The following is a 22,037-nucleotide window of genomic DNA, read 5'->3' as shown; positions in this document are numbered from 1 at the left end:
TTTGCGGTGGCATATATAATTTGTACAAACTGTAACATCTCCCCCCCCTTCCCCGCCTCTTTTTTATATATTGGCTGGAACGATATAACGCACATACTACATCGGAATTGTCCAGCCGACGACCTGGACGCCCTCGCCAAAAACCTTGTGCGGCAGCATAGAACCCAATAAGGCCCAGTTCAGTTACTCCCATCCTAAGGCCATCCCCACCAGGATTGACAGGGATTGATGCAATTTTAGTTCAATTTTCCCCTAATCCCTGTCAATCCCTTCAGGGATTGTTGCAACCGAACTAGCCTAATGGGGATTGGAAGGGATTGACGAGATTTCAGCTCAAATTCCCTCCAATCCTCTCTAATCCTACAAGGATTTCACAGGACTAGGCCTAAGGGATTGTTCGGTTGCTGATCATTTCCCCTGATGGATGGGGATTTTAGGAATAGAGAAAAAGATGAACTACAATCCCTCTCACCCTGGATTGGAGGGAATAGGGTTCAAACAAACAGGCCCTAATACAGTTCCCTGGACGGGAATCGGCAATTGGCAAAGCATATTTCAATTTAGCTGAAAAGTTCAGCTTCTTTTTGCAGGTAAAGAGAAGTTCAAACATGGTTGCATAAGATTGACATGAAAAATAATACCATGCCGATTGCCCCAGAGACCATACAACAATAGAAACGTCTAAACTGATCTAGACAAACTTCTCGGTTCAGCAACAAACTTCTCTAGGTAACATAATAGTTGCTACTGCTACTAATAATTTCCGGTCGCTGGAAAGGCGATAGCACAAGCTAACATCACACGAGCCCAAAAAATACAGCGTGCCTCAGCTAGAGCAGCAGCCGCCCTTCTTCACTGCCGAAACATCATCCTTCATATTGATCTTTTCACCCTTACCAGGACCAGAAGCTGAGTCCTCACCTGCTTCAACTGCCCTCTTGCTCACAATTCGGTAAATCTGAGTCAAGACCTCGGCAAATGCGTCTTCCACATTAGTGGACTCGAGCGCAGAGGTCTCCATGAAATAAAGTGATTCCCTCTCAGCAAATGCTTTCCCTTCATCGGTTTGGACAGCTACAAGATGACGGAGATCAGACTTGTTGCCAACAAGCATAACAACTATGTTGGGATCCGTATGGTCCCTCAATTCCTTCAACCAGCGCTCAGCATTCTCAAAGGTTGCGTGCCGAGTGACATCATAGACGAGCAACGCTCCAACAGCACCACGATAATATGCACTAGTAATAGCACGGTATCTGCACCATCATTCAGATCAGAATTTCAATGTGGTAAGTTAAGACAGAAGTGAACCAAATACACAACACTCTCACAAGCAAGAACCCTAAAGAGTTCGCCAAAAATTATTGATAGGGTATATATGCAATGTTTGAGATAACTTTACACGCATGTATCTCCAGCATGGGATTCCAATTTTAATTAATGAGACAGTGTGTGTTCACTGGAGAAGATTGCTTATCTACATGTCCGAGCAACACAATTAACACTGTGACAGGCACAGAGCCGTACCAAGACATTTTTTGATGAAAAACACTGAACTGAAAGTTCAGAACTATCATCAAGTCGATCTAATTCATAACCCATATAGTTAAAAATCAACATCATTAAAGGCATTCATATAATCATATGTATAGAAGATAAAAAAATAATGAACAGCCAAGCATTACATCATTCTCATGCTTTATTCTTCACATAAGATCAAAGTGTAATGGGAAAAATAAGGAAAAACAAGCATAGGTTTACCAGAAATGGTTTTGTCAGAAATGTTGTATGTGTAAAGAAATGCATAGCAGAACTACTGCAACAAATATACTCCCTCTGCTCCAAAATAGATGACGTTTCAGATTTAGCAGTCTGCTTTCTAGTTAGCCATGCAATTTGAGAGGTTTATGTTTTTGGGATGCAGAAGACTATGACCAACAATAAGCATTTCTAAAAATAGCCTATCAGAGAGAGGAACGCTGGTGTGGAGGGATAAGACTCTGGAGGATTTGAGCCTGGGCATGCAAGCACACCAGCCGTGAATCTCGCCAGTAACCAATATGTGTACACGATCTACGATCACGGTAGACTACTATGCAAGTTATCTGGACTTCAGAACAGGAATCAAGTATGACAAAATTAACTACCGTTACTGTTGTGATGTCACTAACTCTGGATGTCAAAACTATGATCCTCATTGCAATTAGGAAGATGAACCCACAGAGCACCAAGTTCTATGCAGATTAGATGAGCATAATTTAGCTAACCAAGCGTATGCATGTCCTGGCCTAACTCTACGAGGGGCGCTAGGTCATTTCGCGCACCAAATCATTACCAACACCACCGGGAACAGATCAAGCGAGGCTAGTTCCGAAAGCCACCACATCGTACACCCACTTAACGGTAGGACCTCTAAATTTTTTGAGCACAAAGAGGCTAAAAAAGATTTAAACTTACTGAAGCAAGCAACTGATACCTGCAGTCAGATCTTATGATTAACAGGACCGAATCGCTGAACCCAGAACGGAAGAACCATTCTCAAACCCTACACCAGCTAGCTGCAGCGGCACGCACCATAATTCGGCGGCGAGATCGAACCCACAAAAGCCTGACAGCCAACACACTTACAGATGCGCACCATGCAGTGAGATCGGATGCTAGTAGACACCAAATTGAACACAGATCTGTATATCGCCGCGCAGATAGAGAGACCAGACATAGATCTACCAACTGCCGAGTAGGGATGCGGAAAGAGAGACAGGAGATTGAGGTGAGGGAGCTCGTGTCGTACCGTTCTTGGCCGGCGGTGTCCCAAATCTGGGCCTTGACGACCTTGCCGTCGACCTGGAGGGAGCGGGTGGCGAACTCGACCCCGATGGTGGACTTGGACTCGAGGCTGAACTCGTTGCGCGTGAAGCGGGAGAGCAGGTTGGACTTGCCGACGCCGGAGTCGCCGATCAGGACGACCTTGAAGAGGTAGTCGTAGTCGTCCTCCGCCCGGTAGCCCGACGCCATTGCTCCGGCTCGTCACGTCGCCTCGTCGATCTGGTGCTGGGGGTGGCGAGAGGGAGGGAGGGAGGGGGACGGGGGGGATGGAGAAGGTGGGGGAGGCGGTGTAAAAGAGGAGAGGGGGGAAAAGGAAGGAAGGAAGGGAGCACGGGCACGGCAACGAGCACGGGTGTCGCGGGGCGGTGCAGCGTGGTGACCGCGTCTGTCGCGGGGAGTGCGGCGGATTGGGGATTTTGGTCGGCTCGGGTCGAGCCCGCCTGCCGTTTTACGTTTTTGTTTGGCAGTTGCTGTAGTCCACTCCATAGTCAAAGATGGCCATGGATTGCTGTAAAAATAAAATAAAAATCCATTTTGAACCCTCAACTTGTATAACTTGTCTGAATCAAACCTTGACCTTTCAATTTCGAGTTTTAGCCCCTGACTTATCTAATCCCGGTCAATTTAAACCTTAGCCTGAAATTTCTTGTTTGACTAGGTCGGGATAATGATGTGTCTTTAGATAGCATTGTATGTGGGTCCCGCTACTTATTCTTATACGGTTATACCTGTGAAATTATCAAAAAAATTACCCACAACTTTTTTAAAAAAAAACTACCAGCCATTCGGTGAGAACATCAGCATTCTTTCCTCGAAGCGAGCCCTCCCGACCTGGAGAGCAGTGACCTGGGCAGCAGTAGCGGAGCATACGCGAAGAGAGTGCCAGTTCTGGTGAGCAGGGAGCCAAGCCGTCGCCCCGCCTAAGAAAATATATCAGAAGACCTTAGCCAACATAGTTAAAAATATACCAGAAGACGCTCTAAGTAAATTAGTAACGGTTATTCTCGTTAGTTATTTCCTAAACATAATTAAAAATATCAAAATTAAAAAAATAAGAGATACGAGCATCATTTGGGTCCTTCCTCTAGTCTTAGCCATCAATGCCGGTGTTACGTCAACAAAATCAGTCTGCCAAACACCATTTTCGACATTAAGGGGCTTAATTGACCGGGATCAGTAAGGTCAGGGTCTGAAATTCAGGAATTCAAATGTTAAGGTCTAATTCAGACTTTGTCTACAAGTGCATGGTTGAAAATAGATTTTTTCAAAAAAAAAAGATGGGCATGAACTCGGTTGAATCCAATACAATACATTTGCTTTTGGTGATAAAATTTTGGCACAATTTACGAGAGCAAGCAATTTATACACGACTCTTTGACATGGGTCATTTGAATCTAAAATTCCAAAATTTATTTTTATTTTGGGTTTCAGTAATTAACTTGTTTGGTCAACATGGGATTACTAAATGAATTCAATCAAAAAATTCATGAAATCACGCTGTAACTAACATATATTTCCTCCAATGTCCTCACTAAAAGCTCTATATTAGACAAATTGAATTAGTTAACGTTGAGTAGCTCTATAAGGTGCGGTAGCTCTGTTTGAAGCTGGCTCACATTTAGTGATGCTGGTATCCTTTTTGCATAGGCAGAGCACTGGAACAATGTTCTCTCTCACCTTGACAATTCCATTAATGATTAGGTCAATGGTTGCAATGCTCTAGGGAGCTTGAAAGCTGAACAAGGATAAACACAATGTAGTGAGGCACAGAAGACAAGCGGACGATGACCCGAAGACGGTGATAGGAGCGGACGACATGTTTATGTTAGAGTATAGACTTAGTCGGCCTGTTATTGTTCTGAACTGCCCACGTTCTGCACTTTTCCCACTATTGCAGTTGTTCTGCTGCACGTTCTGCTATTCTATATATACGTTTATAACCTGTACTCTCAACAATCAATCACAATTACTTTTCCTACATCAGCTTCCGCATACAAACTATCATGGTATTAGACGCCTAGGTTCCGATCCATGGCTCCGCCCACACCGCCGCCGCTGCCGACCTTCGGCGTCGTCACCAGCGCCGGCCAGGCCTCCGGCTCTGGATCTGGTCCTCCACCCTCTACCCAAGCCATCTCCGACTTTATCCAACCTCCCAACTCCTCTACCCCAATTCCTCTCGGTGATACAATTGCCGATGTTAGCCCGTTCATCTCTGTCGTCCTTGATCTGCCCGCCCACAACTATTATCACCGGCGCCATCTCTTCAATATCCACCTCGGCCGCTGCGGCCTTTGTCACCACATCACCGACGGCAAACTACCTTGTCCAAGCGACCCTAGATGGGTCAAAGATGACCTCACCATCATACAGTGGATCTACACCCGCATCTCCTCTGAGCTTTTCAGTTTGGTGGCTCGTGATGGTGCAACTGCTCAGGATCTCGGGGCCGATCTTCGTCAACTTTTTCAGGACAACAGCGATGCTCGGATTAATGCGCTGCACGTCGAACTGCGCACAATCTCGCAGGGCGACACCCCCGTCAGCGTCTACTGTCATCGCATCAAGGCCATCGGCGACGAACTGCACAAGCTCGGTGACCGCGTCGAGGACCGCACCCTGATCAACGCCCTCCTCATCGGCCTCAACGAGTGGTTCGACAAACAGCGCTCCTTCATCCCGATGATCAAGCCGCCGCCTTCTCCGTCCGAGGTTCGATCCATGCTGCAATCGGAGGATATGACACAAAGCTGCAAAGGAATTCGTCCTCAGCTGTACCACGCCGCCAGTCCGTATCCTGCGGCCCCGGCTCCACCACTAGCGGCTCCTCCTCCACCAGCAGCAGCTCCTTCCCCACCACCTGCGGCTCAACCTCCTCCTGGATGGCGCCCTAGTCCCAATTACAAGGGCAAAAATCCGACCTACAGGCCGCCCACTCCGCGCCAACCGACCACGACTACGACCACGCCGCCGTCTGCGCTACCACCTGCGCCACCAACTACTCCAGTGGCCGCTTGGTGCCCACCTGCCCACGATCCTTGGACTGGGCTGGTCCAAGCGTGGCCCATGCCGTGGACTGCTGCGGTGCCTCCTCCGGCGCCACCTCCGGCATGGGTCACTGCACCACGCCCCCATACTGGATCGCCAGATCTCCTCGGTCCATGGCCTCCGGCTCAAGCCTACACTGCCTACGCTCCGACGTATCAAGCTCCCTCGGCTACACCAGCGCTCCAGTACCAGCCGGCGCCCTCGTTCCAGTACCAGCCGGTGCTCCCGTACCAGTACCAGATGGCGCCTCCGTACCAATATCAGCCGACGCCCCTACTTCAGCCGTCACCACACCATGATCATGGATCCTCATCGGCTTCCACTACTGCTCCACCGTCAGCATCAACCTCCGCGGCACCTGCTTGGGACCAGGCTGCTTTCATCGCCGCCATGAACAACTATACTGCCCAGGGAGAAGGTACCGAGTGGATTTTTGATTCTGGTGCATCTCAGCATATGTTTGTTCATTCACGTGCGCTGTCTTCGTGTCATCCTCCTTCCATTTTCTCTTCAATCACATTAGGTGATGGTTCTACAATTCCTATTTACTCTGTTGGCCACTCCTTTCTTCCTTCAACCAGCAAACCTCTAGCTCTTCGTGATGTTCTTGTTGCCCCTCACCTAATAACAAACCTAATTTCTATTCGCAAACTTTCTACTGATAACCAAGTTTCTGTTGAGTTTGACCCCTTCGGTTTATCTGTGAAGGATCTTCTAACCATGGAGGAGATCGCCAGGTTCAATAGCTCCGGTGCCCTGTACTCTCTACCACGACCACCCACTGTCGACCCGCCCATCGCCCTCCACGCCTCCGTCGACACATGGCACAAGCAGCTTGGCCATCCCAACAACGCCACTCTATCTAGTTTGCTTCAGAATTTTAAAATTCCATGTGATAGGGATTCTCATGATCCCAGTCTTTGTACATCCTGCCAAAGGGGCAAACATGTTCGGCTTCCTTTTAGCGAGTCTGTAACCCAAACCTATTTCCCTTTCTCCTTGTTGCATTGTGATGTGTGGACCTCCCCTACACAAAGTATTTCTGGTTTCAAGTATTATCTTGTTGTGCTAGATGATTACACTCACTATATCTGGACTTTTTCTCTTCGCAACAAATCAGATGTGTCACTCATTTTTCAGAACTTCCAACGTTATGTGTCCACCCACTTCTCCCTCCCCATTCGCTTCATTCAATGTGACAACGGGCGTGAATTTGATAATTCTCAGAACCATGAATTCTTTCTTTGCCATGGCATTCTGCTTCGTTTTTCATGTCCCTATACTTCTCCTCAAAACGGCAAAGCTGAACGCTCCTTACGTACCATTAATGATATTATGCGAACCCTTCTTATCCAAGGCAATATGCCCTCTAGATTTTGGGTCGAAGCCCTTCGCCACGCCACTTATCTCCTTAACACTCGTCCCACCAAAACATGCCCCTCCTATACACCCTTCCACTCCCTTTTTCATGCTTCCCCAAACTATTCTGACCTTCGCACCATTGGATGCTTATGCTTTCCTAACACCTCTGCCACCTCACATGACAAATTGTCTCCCCGCTCCACTCCCTGCATCTTCCTTGGCTTATCAGACGATCACAAAGGTTTTCGCTACTTTGACCCAGTCTCCAGTGGTGTTCATATTTCTCGCCATGTCACATTTGATGAATCCATTTTTCCTTTCTCTATTCCAGCCAGCCCCTCCACTCCTCCTTCCAATTCATGTCGATCTGCTCTTCTCCCCGTCACGTTGCATGTTCCTGTAGACCACCCTGCTGATCAACCAAGCCTCCACCACTCACCACCTGCCACACGTCCATCGCCTCCACCACAACCAGCTAGCCCCACCACACGTTCACATCACGAGACATGCTCATTCTCCCCCGCTCACTCCACCAGCCAGGACTCCTCGTCTGACTCTTCACCTCAGCCTCAAAGCCCCTCTTCCACTGACACAAATTCGTCCCCAGCCTCCACCCCACCGAGTACACCACCAATTCCTGTTGACGCTGTTCCTGTACCAATTCCGACAAATGACCACACTATGAGAACTCGCGGCAAATCTGGTTTTCATCTCCCTGTCCGACGCCTCAACCTGCATGCTGCTGCAACCATTTCTCCTCTACCCAAATCCTACAAAACTGCGCTCCTTGATACTCACTGGCTCCAAGCCATGCGTGATGAACACCAAGCTCTCATCCAAAACCAAACCTGGACCCTAGTTCCCCGTCCTGCCGGCACAAATGTTGTCTCCGGCAAGTGGGTTTTCAGACACAAGTTTCATGCCGATGGCTCTCTATCTCGCTATAAGGCTCGTTAGGTTTGTCGAGGCTTCTCTCAGCAAGCTGGAATTGATTTTGAGGAGACATTCTCACCGGTGGTTAAACCTAGCACCATACGAGTTGTTCTTAGCATAGCTATCTCCTCTGCCTGGCCAATTCGACAGCTTGATGTCAAAAATGCCTTCCTCCATGGCTCCTTACAAGAGACTGTTTACTCTCAGCAGCCTAAGGGCTTCGAAGACCCCTCTAAACCTAACCACGTCTGCCTCCTTCAAAAATCCCTTTACGGCCTCAAACAAGCTCCTCGTGCTTGGTTTCACAGATTTGCCACTTTCATCAAAACAATCGGTTTTGTTCCTTCTCAATCCGACACCTCCCTTTTCATTTTTCACTCAGACGACCACATTGCCTATCTTCTTCTCTATGTTGACGACATTGTTCTTACAGCCAACTCCGACACCTTTTTATCTCACATTATTTCTTGGTTAGGCGATGAGTTCTCCATGACTGATCTCGGTGAGCTTCACCACTTTCTTTGCACTAATGTGTCTCGTTCCAACAATGGCCTGTTTCTCTCCCAACGTCAGTACACTCTTGACATCTTATCCAAAGCCGGCATGCTTGACTGCCATTCCTCTCGCACCCCAGCCGAAACTGGAACCAAATTATCTTCTACCGGCGATGTTATTCCAGATGCCACATTATATAGAAGTCTCACCGGCACTCTGCAATACCTGACCATCACCCGCCCTGAGCTTGCTTATTCTGTTCAACAAGCCTGTTTATTTATGCATGATCCTCGAATTCCACATCTCAATCATGCTAAACGCATTCTTCGTTATCTCAAAGGTACCCTTGATCACTGTCTCCACATAAATACCTCCAGTCCAAACACGTTGACAACGTATAGTGATGCAGACTGGGCTGGGTGCCCGGATACTCGAAGATCTACCTCTGGTTACTGTGTATTCCTGGGTGATAACCTTGTTTCTTGGTCGTCCAAGCGACAACTAACAGTTTCCAGGTCTTCTGCTGAGGCTGAATACAGATCGGTTGCACACACCGTTGCTGAAACTGTGGCTTCGACAGCTCCTAGCTGAACTTCATTGCCCAGTTGGACAAGCTACTTTGGTGTACTGCGACAACATCTCCGCCGTTTACATGGCGTCCAATCCAGTTCAGCATCGACGAACCAAACACATAGAGATCGACATACACTTTTTCGCGAGAAGGTTTCTTTGGGACAGGTCCGTGTGTTTCATGTTCCTACAAGTGCACAGTTTGCAGACATTTTCACCAAAGGACTCCCTCCATCAAGCTTCATTGACATACGATCCAGCCTCAACCTCGTCGAGCCTGACGTTGACACTACGGGGGGTGTTAGAGTATAGACTTAGTCGGCCTGTTGTTCTTCTGAACTGTCCACGTTTTGCACTTTCCCCACTATTGCAGTTGTTCTGCTGCACGTTCTGCTGTTCTATATATACGTTTATAACCTATACTCCCAACAATCAATCACAATTACTTTTCCTAAATCAGCTTCCGCATACAAACTATCAGTTTATATGCATACAAGTTGCAACCAGGAGATTCTAGGTTCAAACCTCGGAATAAACACTCAAGGAGCACTACTGTCATTGCTCACAACATAGATCTAAAGGAGGGACTCACATGAGCAGAAGTGTTGTAATATATAATGCACTCTTTCCGTTCACAAATAAATATACTTTTATGTTTGTCCAAGTCAAATTTTTAAAATTTGACCAGCTTTGTTGAGAAGAGTAGCAATACATATGACATTAAATCGGTATATTATGAAACTACATTTCAAAACGGATCTAATGATACTAGTTTCGTGTCATAAAATGTTGCTACTTTTTCAATAAAATCGGCTAAACTACAATATTTTTGACTTAGAACAAAACCTAAAAATACACTTATTTGTGGACGAAGGAAGTACCACCCTTTATCTCATCTTAAACTTTTGGACCAACGGACTTAATGCCTGATGTTCAATATTAAATTACCATTGGTTAGGGCAACCGTTGGCAGGGGCGGGCCCACCTTATGCAATGGTATTCAGTTGAATACCAATTATTTTTGGTATAAAAACTAGGTATATACGGTGTATGTAGTATATTATACATAACAAAGCGAAAAAAGTGAAATGAAAGGCAATAAAGTTCAGCGCAAAACTAAAAAAAAGTTATACGTAGTACAAAGCTTAATTAAGTACTCTTCAGGGTTGACTGTGGAAAAAGAATGCTAACTCAATTGGTTAAGTAAAGTTCGACCATGTACACCAACAATATATAGTTAGCTTATCACAAAACATATACTCGGTCCGGAAATAAGTGACGTGAAATCCAGATCACTTATTTTGAGATAGAGAGAGTACTATTATTCATTTTTTTCAAAAATCTTTTCAGTGATATAGATCGATTTTACGCCATTTAACCCACACATTGTTTTTACAGCTGATATTCAGAGTTAATTTCTAAAATGCGCGTCCCCCACAAAAAATAATACTCCCTCCGGCTTTTTTGCAAAGAAACCCCTATAAATTTCCGGAATAAACCTGCAGTCCACGTTCTATTGGAAGTTTTGCGAAAAAAAACCTGTAAATTTTTGAAATTAACGCGCAGTCCACATTTAATTGAAGATGTGGACTGCAGATTTATTTCGGAAATTTACAGGGGTTTCTTTGAAAATGGCCGGCGCCAATTAATTAGGAACGGAAGGTCTAAAACTCGTGTAAACCCCACGGTCAGGGGACGGAGGTGAAACCGTACTTGGATGAGTCAGGATGGCAACGGGGCGGGTCTGGACGGGTCGACCAAATCCATATCCATATCCATATCCATATCCATCACTAGACCAACTATCCATCCATAAAAATATCACTGGATGCAAAACAATATCCACATCCATATCAACCGGGTATCCAGGTATCCATGGACTATCCATATCCATGCAATATACTCCCTCCGTCCAATATTAAGTGACTCAAATTTATGGCGGACCCAGGATAAATTTTAAGGTGTGGCGGAGTTTACACGGCAAAAAATCATATCATAACTATGCGAAAGCTCATTGGATTACTAGATATATACTTATATTACTTTGTGTTCAACAAAAATAATAATAATCCAAAAATAAGATATTGCTGCTTTTTGTAGAATAAAAAAATAAGATATTGCCGCTCAAAATACCTCAATAGATGGCACTTACGTGGATGACCGATCACACGATTTATAATCTATATTAACCAAAAGACCATATAAATACTCCCTCCGTCCCGAAATAAGTAACGTGGATTTCTATAAGAATCTATACAAATCCACGTCACTTCTTTCGGGACAGAGAGAGTACTTTATTGCAGCAACAGAAGATACATCTATCGAGCAGTGGATCCACATATCAGTAATTTTTTTATTTTAATAAATACCGGCTATCCATGGATATCCATGGATCAAATATGATATTCGTGCCCGCTCCATGAGTTGGCGGGTATCCATTTGTGGATATCCATATCTGCGATCCATGGGCTGGATATCCATGGATATACACATTTTGACTATCCATTGCCATCTTGATGGATGAGCAACGCAATTACTCTTTTCTTGCGCAAATATTTAATTAACAACCAACGCCAGTCACATCTCCCTTTTTGGCAAAAAGTTACGGTTAATTCTAAAAAAAGCTGCAATTAATCGATGATCTCTTAAATTAGAGTAATTATCACAAAACACCTAGTTTCTTACGAACTATATCATAGAACTACATCTTTTGTTTTTTTGATCACTTAACCCGTATTCTTGGACTAAACCGTATCGCAAAACCCTAAATCTTGCTGTCAGCGACACTAACAGGAAAACTGACTCCGGGCCCCACCTGTCGATCTCTGTTACTTGGACTGGCTTAACCGGTCGGTTTTTAGACCGGTTCGGGACGGTTCGGGCTGGTTCGCTGCGCCTGTGTATGCCATGGCATGCATGGTCCACTTCACCGCCTGGGCGCTCGTCGCCGCCGTCCCATGCCCGGACCGCTCCAGCGGGGCGGCTCGGCGTAGTCCGCCGCTTCGAGCGCCTCGCCGACATCGCCGCATCCGTGCTGCTGGCGCCCGGGGAGATCCACGAGGGCTAGCTCCGCCGCGCGTGCAAGGCCATCTCCGACCTCTCCGTGCTCCTCGTCGACGAGACAGGGTCCTCGGCCAGCGGGGGCGTGGCTTCCTTCCTCGCGTCACCCCGCAACCGCTCCTTCGGTCACGCGCGCCTCCCCATCTCGCGCCAGCGGCTCCTCCTCCGCCTCCGCCTCCCATTTCCGCTCCCTCTCCTGGAGCGTGTCCCGCACATGGTCCGCGTCGTGCCAGCTCCAGGACATCGGCGCGCGGCTCACTGTGCCACGCGCGCACGAGGGCGGGCTCGCTGCGCCCGTGTACGCCATGGGATGCATACTCCACTTCACCACCTGGACGCTCGTCGCCGCCGTCCCGTGCCACTCCCGGGTCCCACTAGCCCGAACCGGCCTAAAAACCGACCGGTTAAGCCTGTCCAAGTAATAGAGACCGACAGGTGGAGTCCGGAGTCAGTTTCCGTGTTAGCGTCGTTGACAGCGTGATTTAGGGTTTTGCGATACGGTTTAGTCCAAGAATACGGGTTAGGTGATAAAAAAAACAAAAAGTGTAGTTCTGTGATACAGTTCATCAGAAACTAGGGGTTTTCTGATATTTACTCCTTAAATTAACTGGAGTGTGCGTGCAAATCTAACACGTCCTCACAAAGTGCCCACATCGCCCAGTGATCCGTGATCCCCACCACGATCGATCCCTCTAATATACTCCAGCGTCGAAAGACAGGCGCCGGGACGCGGACAGATCAGATTATCCGCCGAAAAGGAGCACGGAAATTAGCTGGAAACTTTCGCTGTTTAATTTCCCCCTCCAAACTGGTTAGATCTTGGATCTAAATGAGCCCCACCACAGATCGATCGACCTAATTAATCTCGAAAGACCAACCTGCGCAGATCGATTTGGGTAGGTAGTAGTTCACGATGCGTCGTTACCCCAACGTTGGCCTGCCGGCTGCTGTGCCGAGATCCCCCTCAACTTATACGGAAAAGCTCAGCTTGATTGCTCCATCTTTGGTGAGCCCTAGCTAGCTTGGCCAACAGAAGAGCCGGATCAAGATCCGTTCTAAAGCCGCTCATAATTGCCGGTGAATTATGTGAATCTAGTATGGGGAGCAACGTTGTCAGTAAAGACCAAACAGTAGTACTCCCTCCGTCCAACAAAAGATGTCTCAAGTTCGTCAAAATTTGGATGTATCTAGACACGACTTAGTGTATGGATGCATTCAAATTTAGTCAAAATTGAGACATTCTTTGTTGGACGGAGGGAGTACCACAGATGATCGGAGAGGTACTACGAGCGAGCACAAATTTTGTGGGTGTTGATTTGCTGTAGCTAATTAACGTGGCGTGGCACGTCGTTGCAATGAAAACCGTCTTTTGCATTGCATCCCGGTGCATGAATGGCTTGGTAGATCATACAAGACGCTTGAGGTTTCTGTCTATACAGAAGCATCGCCACATGATTTGGATGTGTATGGTCGGTCGGTTTCTAGAGAGGGAGGGATCATCAGCTCACTAGCTCAGCCGTGCTTGTTGCAAGAGGTGGGAGGAGAGAGGCCAGTCTACCATTAAAGAAAAAGAAAGGAAGAGGGGAGATGGCCTTGTCGTGGCCCCCCTCAACACAGCGATTCCGAACTTGCAGATGGAGGGGAGGGGGTCCAAACTGAAGTCATTTTCTCTCCCTCCAGCCTCAACTCAACGACGGCAAATTCTTTCTCCTTGTCAGCGCAAACAAGGAGGCACTGCAGCTCCTACAGCAGCCCACCAGTCATGCATCTCTCTGTTTGATTCATTGATCGACCCTAGCTAGCTAAAATGCCATCGTCACCATCTTCTGGGTCCCCGGAGATCACGAGCTTCTCGTCCGATTCAGAGGAATCGGCGCCCATGATGATGATCCACGGCGGGTTCCTCGTGCAGCTGGTCTCAAGGGATGTCTCTGACGGACTTCTGGGCAAGTTCGCGGACACCAGCGAGTTCGACTTCGACTACGAGAAGAGCGGCCTCTGGTCGCCGCTGGTGCTGCGGCCCGAGGTCCTGCTCCTCGCTCAGGCGGCGGCGTCGGCCCGGCGACGGCAGCGGCGGTGGCGCTGGCGGAAGCGGAGGAAGGTAATTAAGCTAGCACTGAACTGATTGATGATCCAAATTGGCAGTGGAGCGTGCAGGGATTTTATCTGTTTCTCTTCTGGTGCAGATGCTTTGCTGCTGCTTCTGAAGATGGTGATATTCGTCTCGTGCATGTGTTCATCTTCTGGAAAGGAAAAATTCCTTGTGGTTTCGTGTATCTCCGTGTGTACCTGACGATGATATCAACGTAGTTGCAGTACACGGCTTAATTTGTGTGGTTGATCATGAATTGATGATCCTGACTAGTACCCTGTGTCCGCTGTAATTACCATTTGGATTTTGTGGGATCTGTACTGTCGTTCCACCTGATATTGTTCATCTGCTGTATCTACTCATCCAAAACAAATCCACGGTCTCGTTTCCTTGTGATGGTATTATTCTGCAGATACCGTCCACTTTTTGGCGCAGGGAAAGTAAGACTAGCTTTATCATGGAATGCGGGAGAATGTTTTCGTCTTTTATTAATCCAGCGGAAACCAATTGCAAAGTGCCCAAAAGGGACCTCCGCACAGCAAATCAAGTCAAAAAACAATGATACGGAACATCACGAATTCGAACTTTTGAAGGATTTGTTTGGGATTTTAAGTACGGGGTACAGAAAAGAAAATAAATATTAGGTCCCACCGAGACTTGAACTCGGGTTACTGGATTCAGAGTCCAATGTCCTAACCACTAGACCATGGGACCTTTTACGTCTTATTTTCTCTTTTATTTATCTATCAACTAAGTAACCAAACGATTATTTTCCCATGCGACCTTCAGGGGCCGCGTTCCACTGTGAGATAACAGAACAAAAAAAAACAGACACCCAAACGAAGTTACAGTTGCCACGCGGAAGTGCTCTGGAGTCATCCAGGGCTAGCTCCGGCGGCCGGTCGGCCGGAACATTGGCAACGACTTGCGCTTTGAGTTGATGACTTCTAGCAATAGCAGGCATCCAGGATTCCAGGGAAACGTCTGCCTCCGCCGCTTGTCTGGCCTGCGATGCGGCAGGTGCCCAGAACCTGTTCGACGAAATGGGCCGGGAGAAATCCGGCAGCCTTTTGATTAAGTATCGTGATGCTATGCTCTCCTTATACCTGCATTTTTCATTGTTTTTGTTCTCTTGGTTCCAGTGGCATACACGCATTGCAATGCCATGGCCTGGCAGACAGGCGATGAAGAGTCAAAGGATTTTGGTGCATCTGAAATCGGGTGTTTGTTGTGGATAAGGTTATGCTAGTTTTGCATGCTAGCCATCAACTTGCTAGGTGACACCCCGGATTTTTCTAACCTCTTTAAATTTGCGAAATATAGTGAACAATGTACGTAGGGACTCTCAAATGTTATCCAAAAACATGGCCAGTGTTGATTGTGCAGAAAACAAAATATATAAGAGAATATACTGTATTGCAGTTTAAAGTGCTTGCCTCTTTTTGTTCGTGTGGCAAGAAATGGCCTCTTTTTTTTTAAAAATGCTTGCAGATTGATATGTTATACTATGCATTAATCCACAATTATTTTCATAAGTTTTGAAACATTCCCAAACACTTACTTCAGGATGCCTGAACCTAACCCTTACCCACGCTCATATAATCCGTTCTAGCTAATGAAACACTAACTAGTTGTGCTTCAAGACAATAATCCTACCACAACAGTCAATTCACTGCAGTATCTGTCACTCATTAGATTAGTCAAATACCTATAGTGGTGCTACTGCTAGAAATGTTGCCTAAGGACAATGCCGTCGGTGCCTGATAATGTCAAGTTTTCTCCATGCCTACTTTTCCTTGTATCTATCTGTCTTCAGAGCTTCTGACATGGCTCTCAGTGTCCTAGAGGGTTGTATCATCTGCACAATATCTAGATTATCTGCTCCGTAGGTGTGCCCTTTATATAGATTAATCAATTTCAGGTTTACCAATCTTCATGATATTCTTTTGTACTCCCTCCGTCCAACAAAAGATTTCTCAAGTTTGTCAAAATTTGGATGTATCTAGACATGACTTAGTGTATAGATGCATTCAAATTTAGTCAAAATTGAGATATCTTTTGTTGGACGGAGGAAGTAGTTTGGGACTCTTTCATATCTTTTGAGTTTAAATATGTTGCAGGTATCTAATAGTTATGGATTACCAATAATTAGGACTCACTAGATTGAGGCTCCATATTTTTTTCCTCCGTTTTTATAATTTCTAGCATATCTCTTTGGGAAATTAACCTTTTCATGCAAACTATTTGGGAGGGTTATTACTATCTTCATTTGAATTGTAGATGTATTTTCAGTCAGGGAGAAGGAATTTTTTATTACCGTTGCCACAACCCTTTGACCAAATTGCCGCCACAAGTTAGGCATATCTTTTAAAAAATTCGAATCTTTGTTGTGGCAGTGATCTAACCGTGTCTTAAGTATTTCTCTTCTAACTAAGGCCTGTTTAACACGCGGGAAAGGAAAACAAGAAACATGGAGACCGCAGTAAAAATAATGATTAACGTAGTATAAAACAAATGACTGGAAAGCACACAAAACCTGCAGTGTAGCCGTTTGAATCGGTGGTTGGAAAAGCACAGCAATTTTATGAGGCAGTAACAAGAACGGCAGTCTCACTTTGCTCCCTTAGTTGGCCTCCTTCGTTGAATTCAATTGTGATTTTATATAAATAGCAGCACAGCGACTTGTTGCCTCATCTCTAGGATCTTTTTTGCTTCACTCCACCTTTTTTTAAGTCGCCGGTGCACATTCTTCTCTGAATCATTTTGAAGTTCACGCGAATCGCAATACAATGGCTTGTTGGTTCCACTCATGAACTGAAATTTCTATGAAAGTACAAGCTGCAGAAACTTTCCTAAGGAATTTGAACTGCCATTATCTTTTTTCTTTCAGACGTCCCCCAAAAGCATTCCAAACCTATGTTTTCTGTTTTCTACAATTCCTTGATTAAAACCGGCTGATGTGTTCACCAGACTATATTAAATTACTACGGGTCAACAAAATCACAAAATATTTATTTTTATTTTCTGTGTAGGCAACTCATTGCGCCGTCGAGATCGGCATGCGGGTGCGGTGTCGTCGGTTGTAAGACGGAGTAGGAGAACTCGTGCGGGAGGAAGAAAAAAAAACAGGCAGTAGCATATTGGTTGTAATTTTAATGAAGTTAACCTACGTTGGCGACTGTATCACCACCACCAACTCCAATTTAATATATTGGTTATAGATTAACCAAACCCAGATTATTCAAAGCAATCAATGGACCTAGTTCTGTCTGGTCAATGAAGAAAAGAGGTTGGTTTCTGGGCCCAATGATTTAATGTAAAAATTTTAGGTGCAGAACAGGGAGCCTTCAGGAACCTGCACGGTTCTCATTTTTCTCATTTTCCTCATTGTGTCACTGTCATCTATCTTTTATGCTAGTGGTGTATACTATACAGCTCATCTCAAGTTCCCAACTCACAGACATAGTTTTAAAAGTTGCCTCTGCCAACATGAACCCATCTATCTCAACCATACCGCTCTTGTTCAACCAGTTCCTCTCCTTCTCTCCAATAATATTCTGTTCTTGCCCACCTTGTCTTCATCGTCCTGCTGCTTGCGCCAACAAGTGTGCCCAGGCCAGCATGGTGGCTGCGCCATGGTAGCATGCTTGGTGTCCATGGTCGGGGAGAATAGCAGTGACCAGAGCAGAGGGTGGCGCGGTTCTGTAATATAGAACCGACTGTGTGAGTTCAATTATTGGTGCGGCCATGTATCCTTCAAAATTCTTAATCCTCCTCTTTACTCTCCTTGTAAATTTGTCCAAACTTGCCATGAACAAATCATTTGCTCTGCATGTTGAGCTTGGCACCATATGGCGAAATAATCCCTCCCTTCCCCACAACAATTCTCCAGAACATAACTTTTCCTTGCGCATCATCCTCCTTAAGGCTGCCAGCACAACTTTTGGTATCAACACAGCTCTTGATAGCGTTCCTTCAATTGCATGTGGCTTCTTCTGTGCTGGACCGGCGTCTACCTGTGACGACTACACTTTTTCCATCTTTGTTGTCAGTGCCACGAGAATAGGTGCTTTTGTGTACTGGCACTCACCCCAGGTGATCTGGTCTGCTAACCGTGATCGCCCAGTCAGAGAGAATGCTCTTGTCCAACTTACTGAACTTGGGGACTTGGTGCTCTATGATGCTGATGGAACACTGGTTTGGTCTACCAATACTGCAGATAAATCTGTTGCTGGTATGAACCTTACCAGTACAGGCAATCTGGTGCTGTTAGATCATTCAAATACGGAGCTCTGGAGGTCCTTTGATCACCCAACGGACACACTTGTCACTGGGCAGATTCTACAAGAGGGGCAGAAGCTCATTGCAAGCACCTCATGGCAAATTGGGCTAGTGGAAAATTTTATCTCACCGTCCTCGCTGACGGCATGTATGCATTTGCAGGAACTGATACTCCTCTAGCATACTATCGGAGCCCCACTGGTGGAACTGTCATGACAAACAGGTCAGCATACGTGGCACTCAAGAATGGTAGCCTAGAGGTGTTCACTTATTTCCGGGGAACAGCTGCACCGGATTACGAGATCCAGTTTCCCAAGAATGATTATGGGCTAGTGTTTTCAGGTTAGATTTTGATGGGCACCTGAGGCTATATCAGTGGGGCAACAATAGCTGGGTGAGTTCAGATGTTTTTGATATAACTGGTCCTTGTTCTTACCCTCTAGCTTGTGGAGAATATGGTATTTGTTCGAATGGACAGTGCAGTTGTCCTGATGCTTCCATTGGGCAATCCGGATTATTTGAATTAATTGATCCAAGGGAGCTTAATCGTGGATGCTCACCAATAGGTTCAGTATCCTGTGATTCGGCACAGAAGCCTAGGCTTCTTTCCCTTCCAAACATCACTCATTTCAATGGTGTCTACAATTGGACAACAAGCAAAGAACGGTGCAAATTATCATGCTTGAATGATTGTTCATGCAAGGTTTCCTTTTTCAAGCATTACAGCACCTCTATTGGCTTCTGTTTTCTGGCATCTGACATCTTCTCCATGATAAGTGTAAGTGTGGGGAATTATGCAAGTAATTTTAGTTCTCTGGCATTTGTTAAGGTTCACGGATCTACCCACAATTTTGTTCTATCTAAAGGAAAAACAGCCATTGTCTCAGCCGTTGGGTCTTCAAGTTTGGTTGCTTTAGTTGCTGTTGCCGTGCTTATAGTTTTACGAAGAAAGAGAGCAGAAACATTAGAAAATGAGGACATTATGGATCAGTTACCAGGGCTACCCACAAGATTTTTGTTTGTGGAACTGAAATTAGCAACTGAAGAATTTTCGAAAGTGATCGGGATAGGAGGGTCTGGTTCAGTTTTTGAAGGACAGATTTGTGATAAGCGGGTTGCTGTGAAACGATTGGATGGCATTTATCAAGGGAAAGGGGAATTTTTAGCAGAGGTCCAGACCATTGGAAGCATCAACCACATACATTTGGTGAGGCTAATTGGATTTTGTGCTGAAAAATCACATAGGCTTCTTGTCTATGAGTACATGCCCAATGGATCTTTGGATAAGTGGATTTTTCAAAAGCACCAAGAAGCCCCACTTGATTGGAAAACCAGATCGAGGATCATCACTGATGTAGCAAAGGGACTAGCTTACCTTCACAATGACTGCCGGCAAACAATCGTTCATCTAGACATCAAACCACAAAATATCCTTTTGGATGAGCAATTCACTGCCAAGGTATCTGACTTTGGTCTTGCCAAGCTAATAGATCGCGACCAGAGCAGTGTCATGACTAGATTGAGAGGCACACCAGGTTACTTAGCTCCTGAGTGGTTGACATCTGTGATCAATAAAAAAGCTGATGTGTATAGCTTTGGAATTGTTGTCATGGAAATTCTTTGCGGTAGAAGTAATTTGGATTACTCGCAGCCTGAAGAAAGCCGTCATCTTGTCAGCATGCTGCAAGACAAGGCTAAAAATGACCAGTAGATGGACCTTATTGATCCACGCTCCACTGATATGCAACATCATTTGGATAAAGTGTCGCATATGATGAATTTGGCAATTTGGTGTTTGCAGGTTGATAGCCGTCGAAGGCCTTCCATGACTGCAGCTGTCAAAATCCTGGATGGTACAATGGATGTTGACACCGAGCTTGACTTGGACCTTGTAAATATAGACCTAATGGTGGCAAATAGAGCAATTCGTGGGGAGATTGCTGCAACTCTGCAGATAGACTCTGTACTTTCAGGACCAAGGTGAAGCTCAAGCTCAAGATTTTGAACATGAAGTCGCTATGTCCTGTGCAAACATCATTTAGAGCCTAAAGCTTTCATATAGTGATTTCAAAAGTTTCTTTCTCCAGTCAAATGATCTTATATTAGTTACTTATAATGGCAAAATCTTGTACGTCCAGATTAAATTACTTTTTCTTTTAACACCGGAAGTGCCTGAAGTTTGATCTCTCTATATTTGCACTCAATTTCCAATCATTTCAATGAACATAGGAAGTGTCTCAAGTTTCTTTCTCCAGTCAGGTGATCTTATATTCGCACTTATGTTGCAAGTTCCTCTTGAATAATTCTTTTGTTGCATGCTAGTGTCTCCCCAGTCTCTTATTCTACATGTAAACTTGCTCCAGGTTAACACATCATTGGTATCAATGAATCTATGTGAGCAAGCCTGAAATCTGTAGCATTTGCTTTTCTTCGAGATTTTATTGACGGTTTTGTTATATCTAAGTTGTCTGATTTTAGTTAGAGATAAGTTGATTCCTCAGCCATTAGATATGCTGTGTGCTTTAAGATTCGGGACAAATGATGGAAAGAAGAGGGTAGAAGGACATTTACTTCCTCCGATCCTAAATTCTTGTCTCAAATTTGCTCAAATATGGATGTATCTATTCATAAAAAGTGTCTAGATACATGTAATATTTCGACAACAATTTAGGATCAGAGGTAGTAGATATTAATCCAACGGTTCCGATACGTTAACTTAAATTTAAGCCTTTTTCTTAAAAACAACAACGTATAGGAATCAACTTTATCTCCGCCACGAGCTGACTTGTAGGTTGTTGTTCTTGACATCTAGCTGCAACGATCACTGGAATCTGGATTGTTCATGTATTTCTTCTTCTTTTTCTTTCGTCAAAACGTGATCGGTGAAAATGGAGCACGAGACACGCCTTCTGCGATGGAAAAGATCGAGGAAATTTCTTGTGAAGTTTTGATTAAGGGGCTGTTTGGCCAAATTGTGTCCAACCAATTTTTTGATCATGACCAAATAGTTGGTCTTTATTTGAATTGTTGCCAATTATTTGGCATGCCAATACTTCCTTTGCCATTCTAGTTCATTTTTCTTGCAGATGTTGGCCAAATCTTGGGCAAACAAAAGCATGACCAAAAAATTGACTAGCCAACTTTTGGTAGGGCAAACCTATGGTAAATCCAAGCAGCCCTTAACTGATGACTACGGCCTATGGGGGTCGCCTCTTTGTTTGTATTAAGCAAAAAGAAAATGAGACGATTTTGTTTCACTGATTTATTGAAGCGCGCCGAGCTAGCTCAACTCTCAAGAAAGGCGTCCAGCCCATTCTAGTGCATGCTAACTCTTGAGAAAATGAGTAATAACACTGTACATAGGGATGGC

General features: G+C 45.3%; 2 protein-coding genes, 1 long non-coding RNA gene, 1 other non-coding gene and 1 pseudogene across 4 annotated transcripts; 3 read left to right on the top strand and 2 right to left on the bottom strand.

Annotated features, from left to right (window-relative positions):
* Positions 1-551: 551 nt before the first annotated feature.
* On the bottom strand, positions 552-3,211 carry LOC100824781 (ras-related protein RIC2). Its single transcript, XM_003563728.4, has 2 exons — positions 2,792-3,211; positions 552-1,256 (listed from the first exon to the last, which is right to left on the bottom strand). The coding sequence occupies exons 1-2, from the start codon at positions 3,013-3,015 to the stop codon at positions 827-829; spliced, it is 654 nt and encodes a 217-aa protein (XP_003563776.1). The 5' UTR covers positions 3,016-3,211; the 3' UTR covers positions 552-826.
* Positions 3,212-13,794: 10,583 nt separating this feature from the next.
* LOC106865774 lies at positions 13,795-14,790 on the top strand. Its single transcript, XM_014896566.2, has 2 exons — positions 13,795-14,395; positions 14,481-14,790. The coding sequence occupies exons 1-2, from the start codon at positions 14,102-14,104 to the stop codon at positions 14,499-14,501; spliced, it is 315 nt and encodes a 104-aa protein (XP_014752052.1). The 5' UTR covers positions 13,795-14,101; the 3' UTR covers positions 14,502-14,790.
* A 238-nt stretch (positions 14,791-15,028) lies between these two features.
* TRNAQ-CUG lies at positions 15,029-15,100 on the bottom strand. The gene has a single exon. It is a non-coding gene; the product is annotated as a tRNA-Gln (tRNA).
* A 63-nt stretch (positions 15,101-15,163) lies between these two features.
* LOC106865796 lies at positions 15,164-17,617 on the top strand. The gene is made up of 2 exons (XR_002964957.1): positions 15,164-15,663; positions 17,419-17,617. It is a non-coding gene; the product is annotated as an uncharacterized LOC106865796 (long non-coding RNA).
* A 276-nt stretch (positions 17,618-17,893) lies between these two features.
* Positions 17,894-20,740, top strand: LOC100824164 (annotated as a pseudogene).
* Positions 20,741-22,037: the final 1,297 nt, after the last annotated feature.

Source organism: Brachypodium distachyon, chromosome 1, assembly GCF_000005505.3.
Source record: "Brachypodium distachyon strain Bd21 chromosome 1, Brachypodium_distachyon_v3.0, whole genome shotgun sequence".
Taxonomy (NCBI): Eukaryota; Viridiplantae; Streptophyta; class Magnoliopsida; order Poales; family Poaceae; genus Brachypodium; species Brachypodium distachyon.
Note: the sequence above shows the minus strand (reverse complement) of the source record. Positions and strands in the feature narration are given on the sequence as shown.

What these genes read in the sequence shown, in the direction of transcription:
- LOC100824781 (XM_003563728.4), bottom strand. Translation starts at nt 3,015, where the DNA reads ATGGCGTCGGGCTACCGGGCGGAGGACGACTACGACTACCTCTTCAAG. An exon ending in GACACCGCCGGCCAAGAACG is followed by an intron (nt 1,257 to 2,791) that starts GTACGACACGAG and finishes ATGATGGTGCAG; the next exon opens with ATACCGTGCTATTACTAGTG.
- LOC106865774 (XM_014896566.2), top strand. Translation starts at nt 14,102, where the DNA reads ATGCCATCGTCACCATCTTCTGGGTCCCCGGAGATCACGAGCTTCTCG. An exon ending in GCTGGCGGAAGCGGAGGAAG is followed by an intron (nt 14,396 to 14,480) that starts GTAATTAAGCTA and finishes CTTCTGGTGCAG; the next exon opens with ATGCTTTGCTGCTGCTTCTG.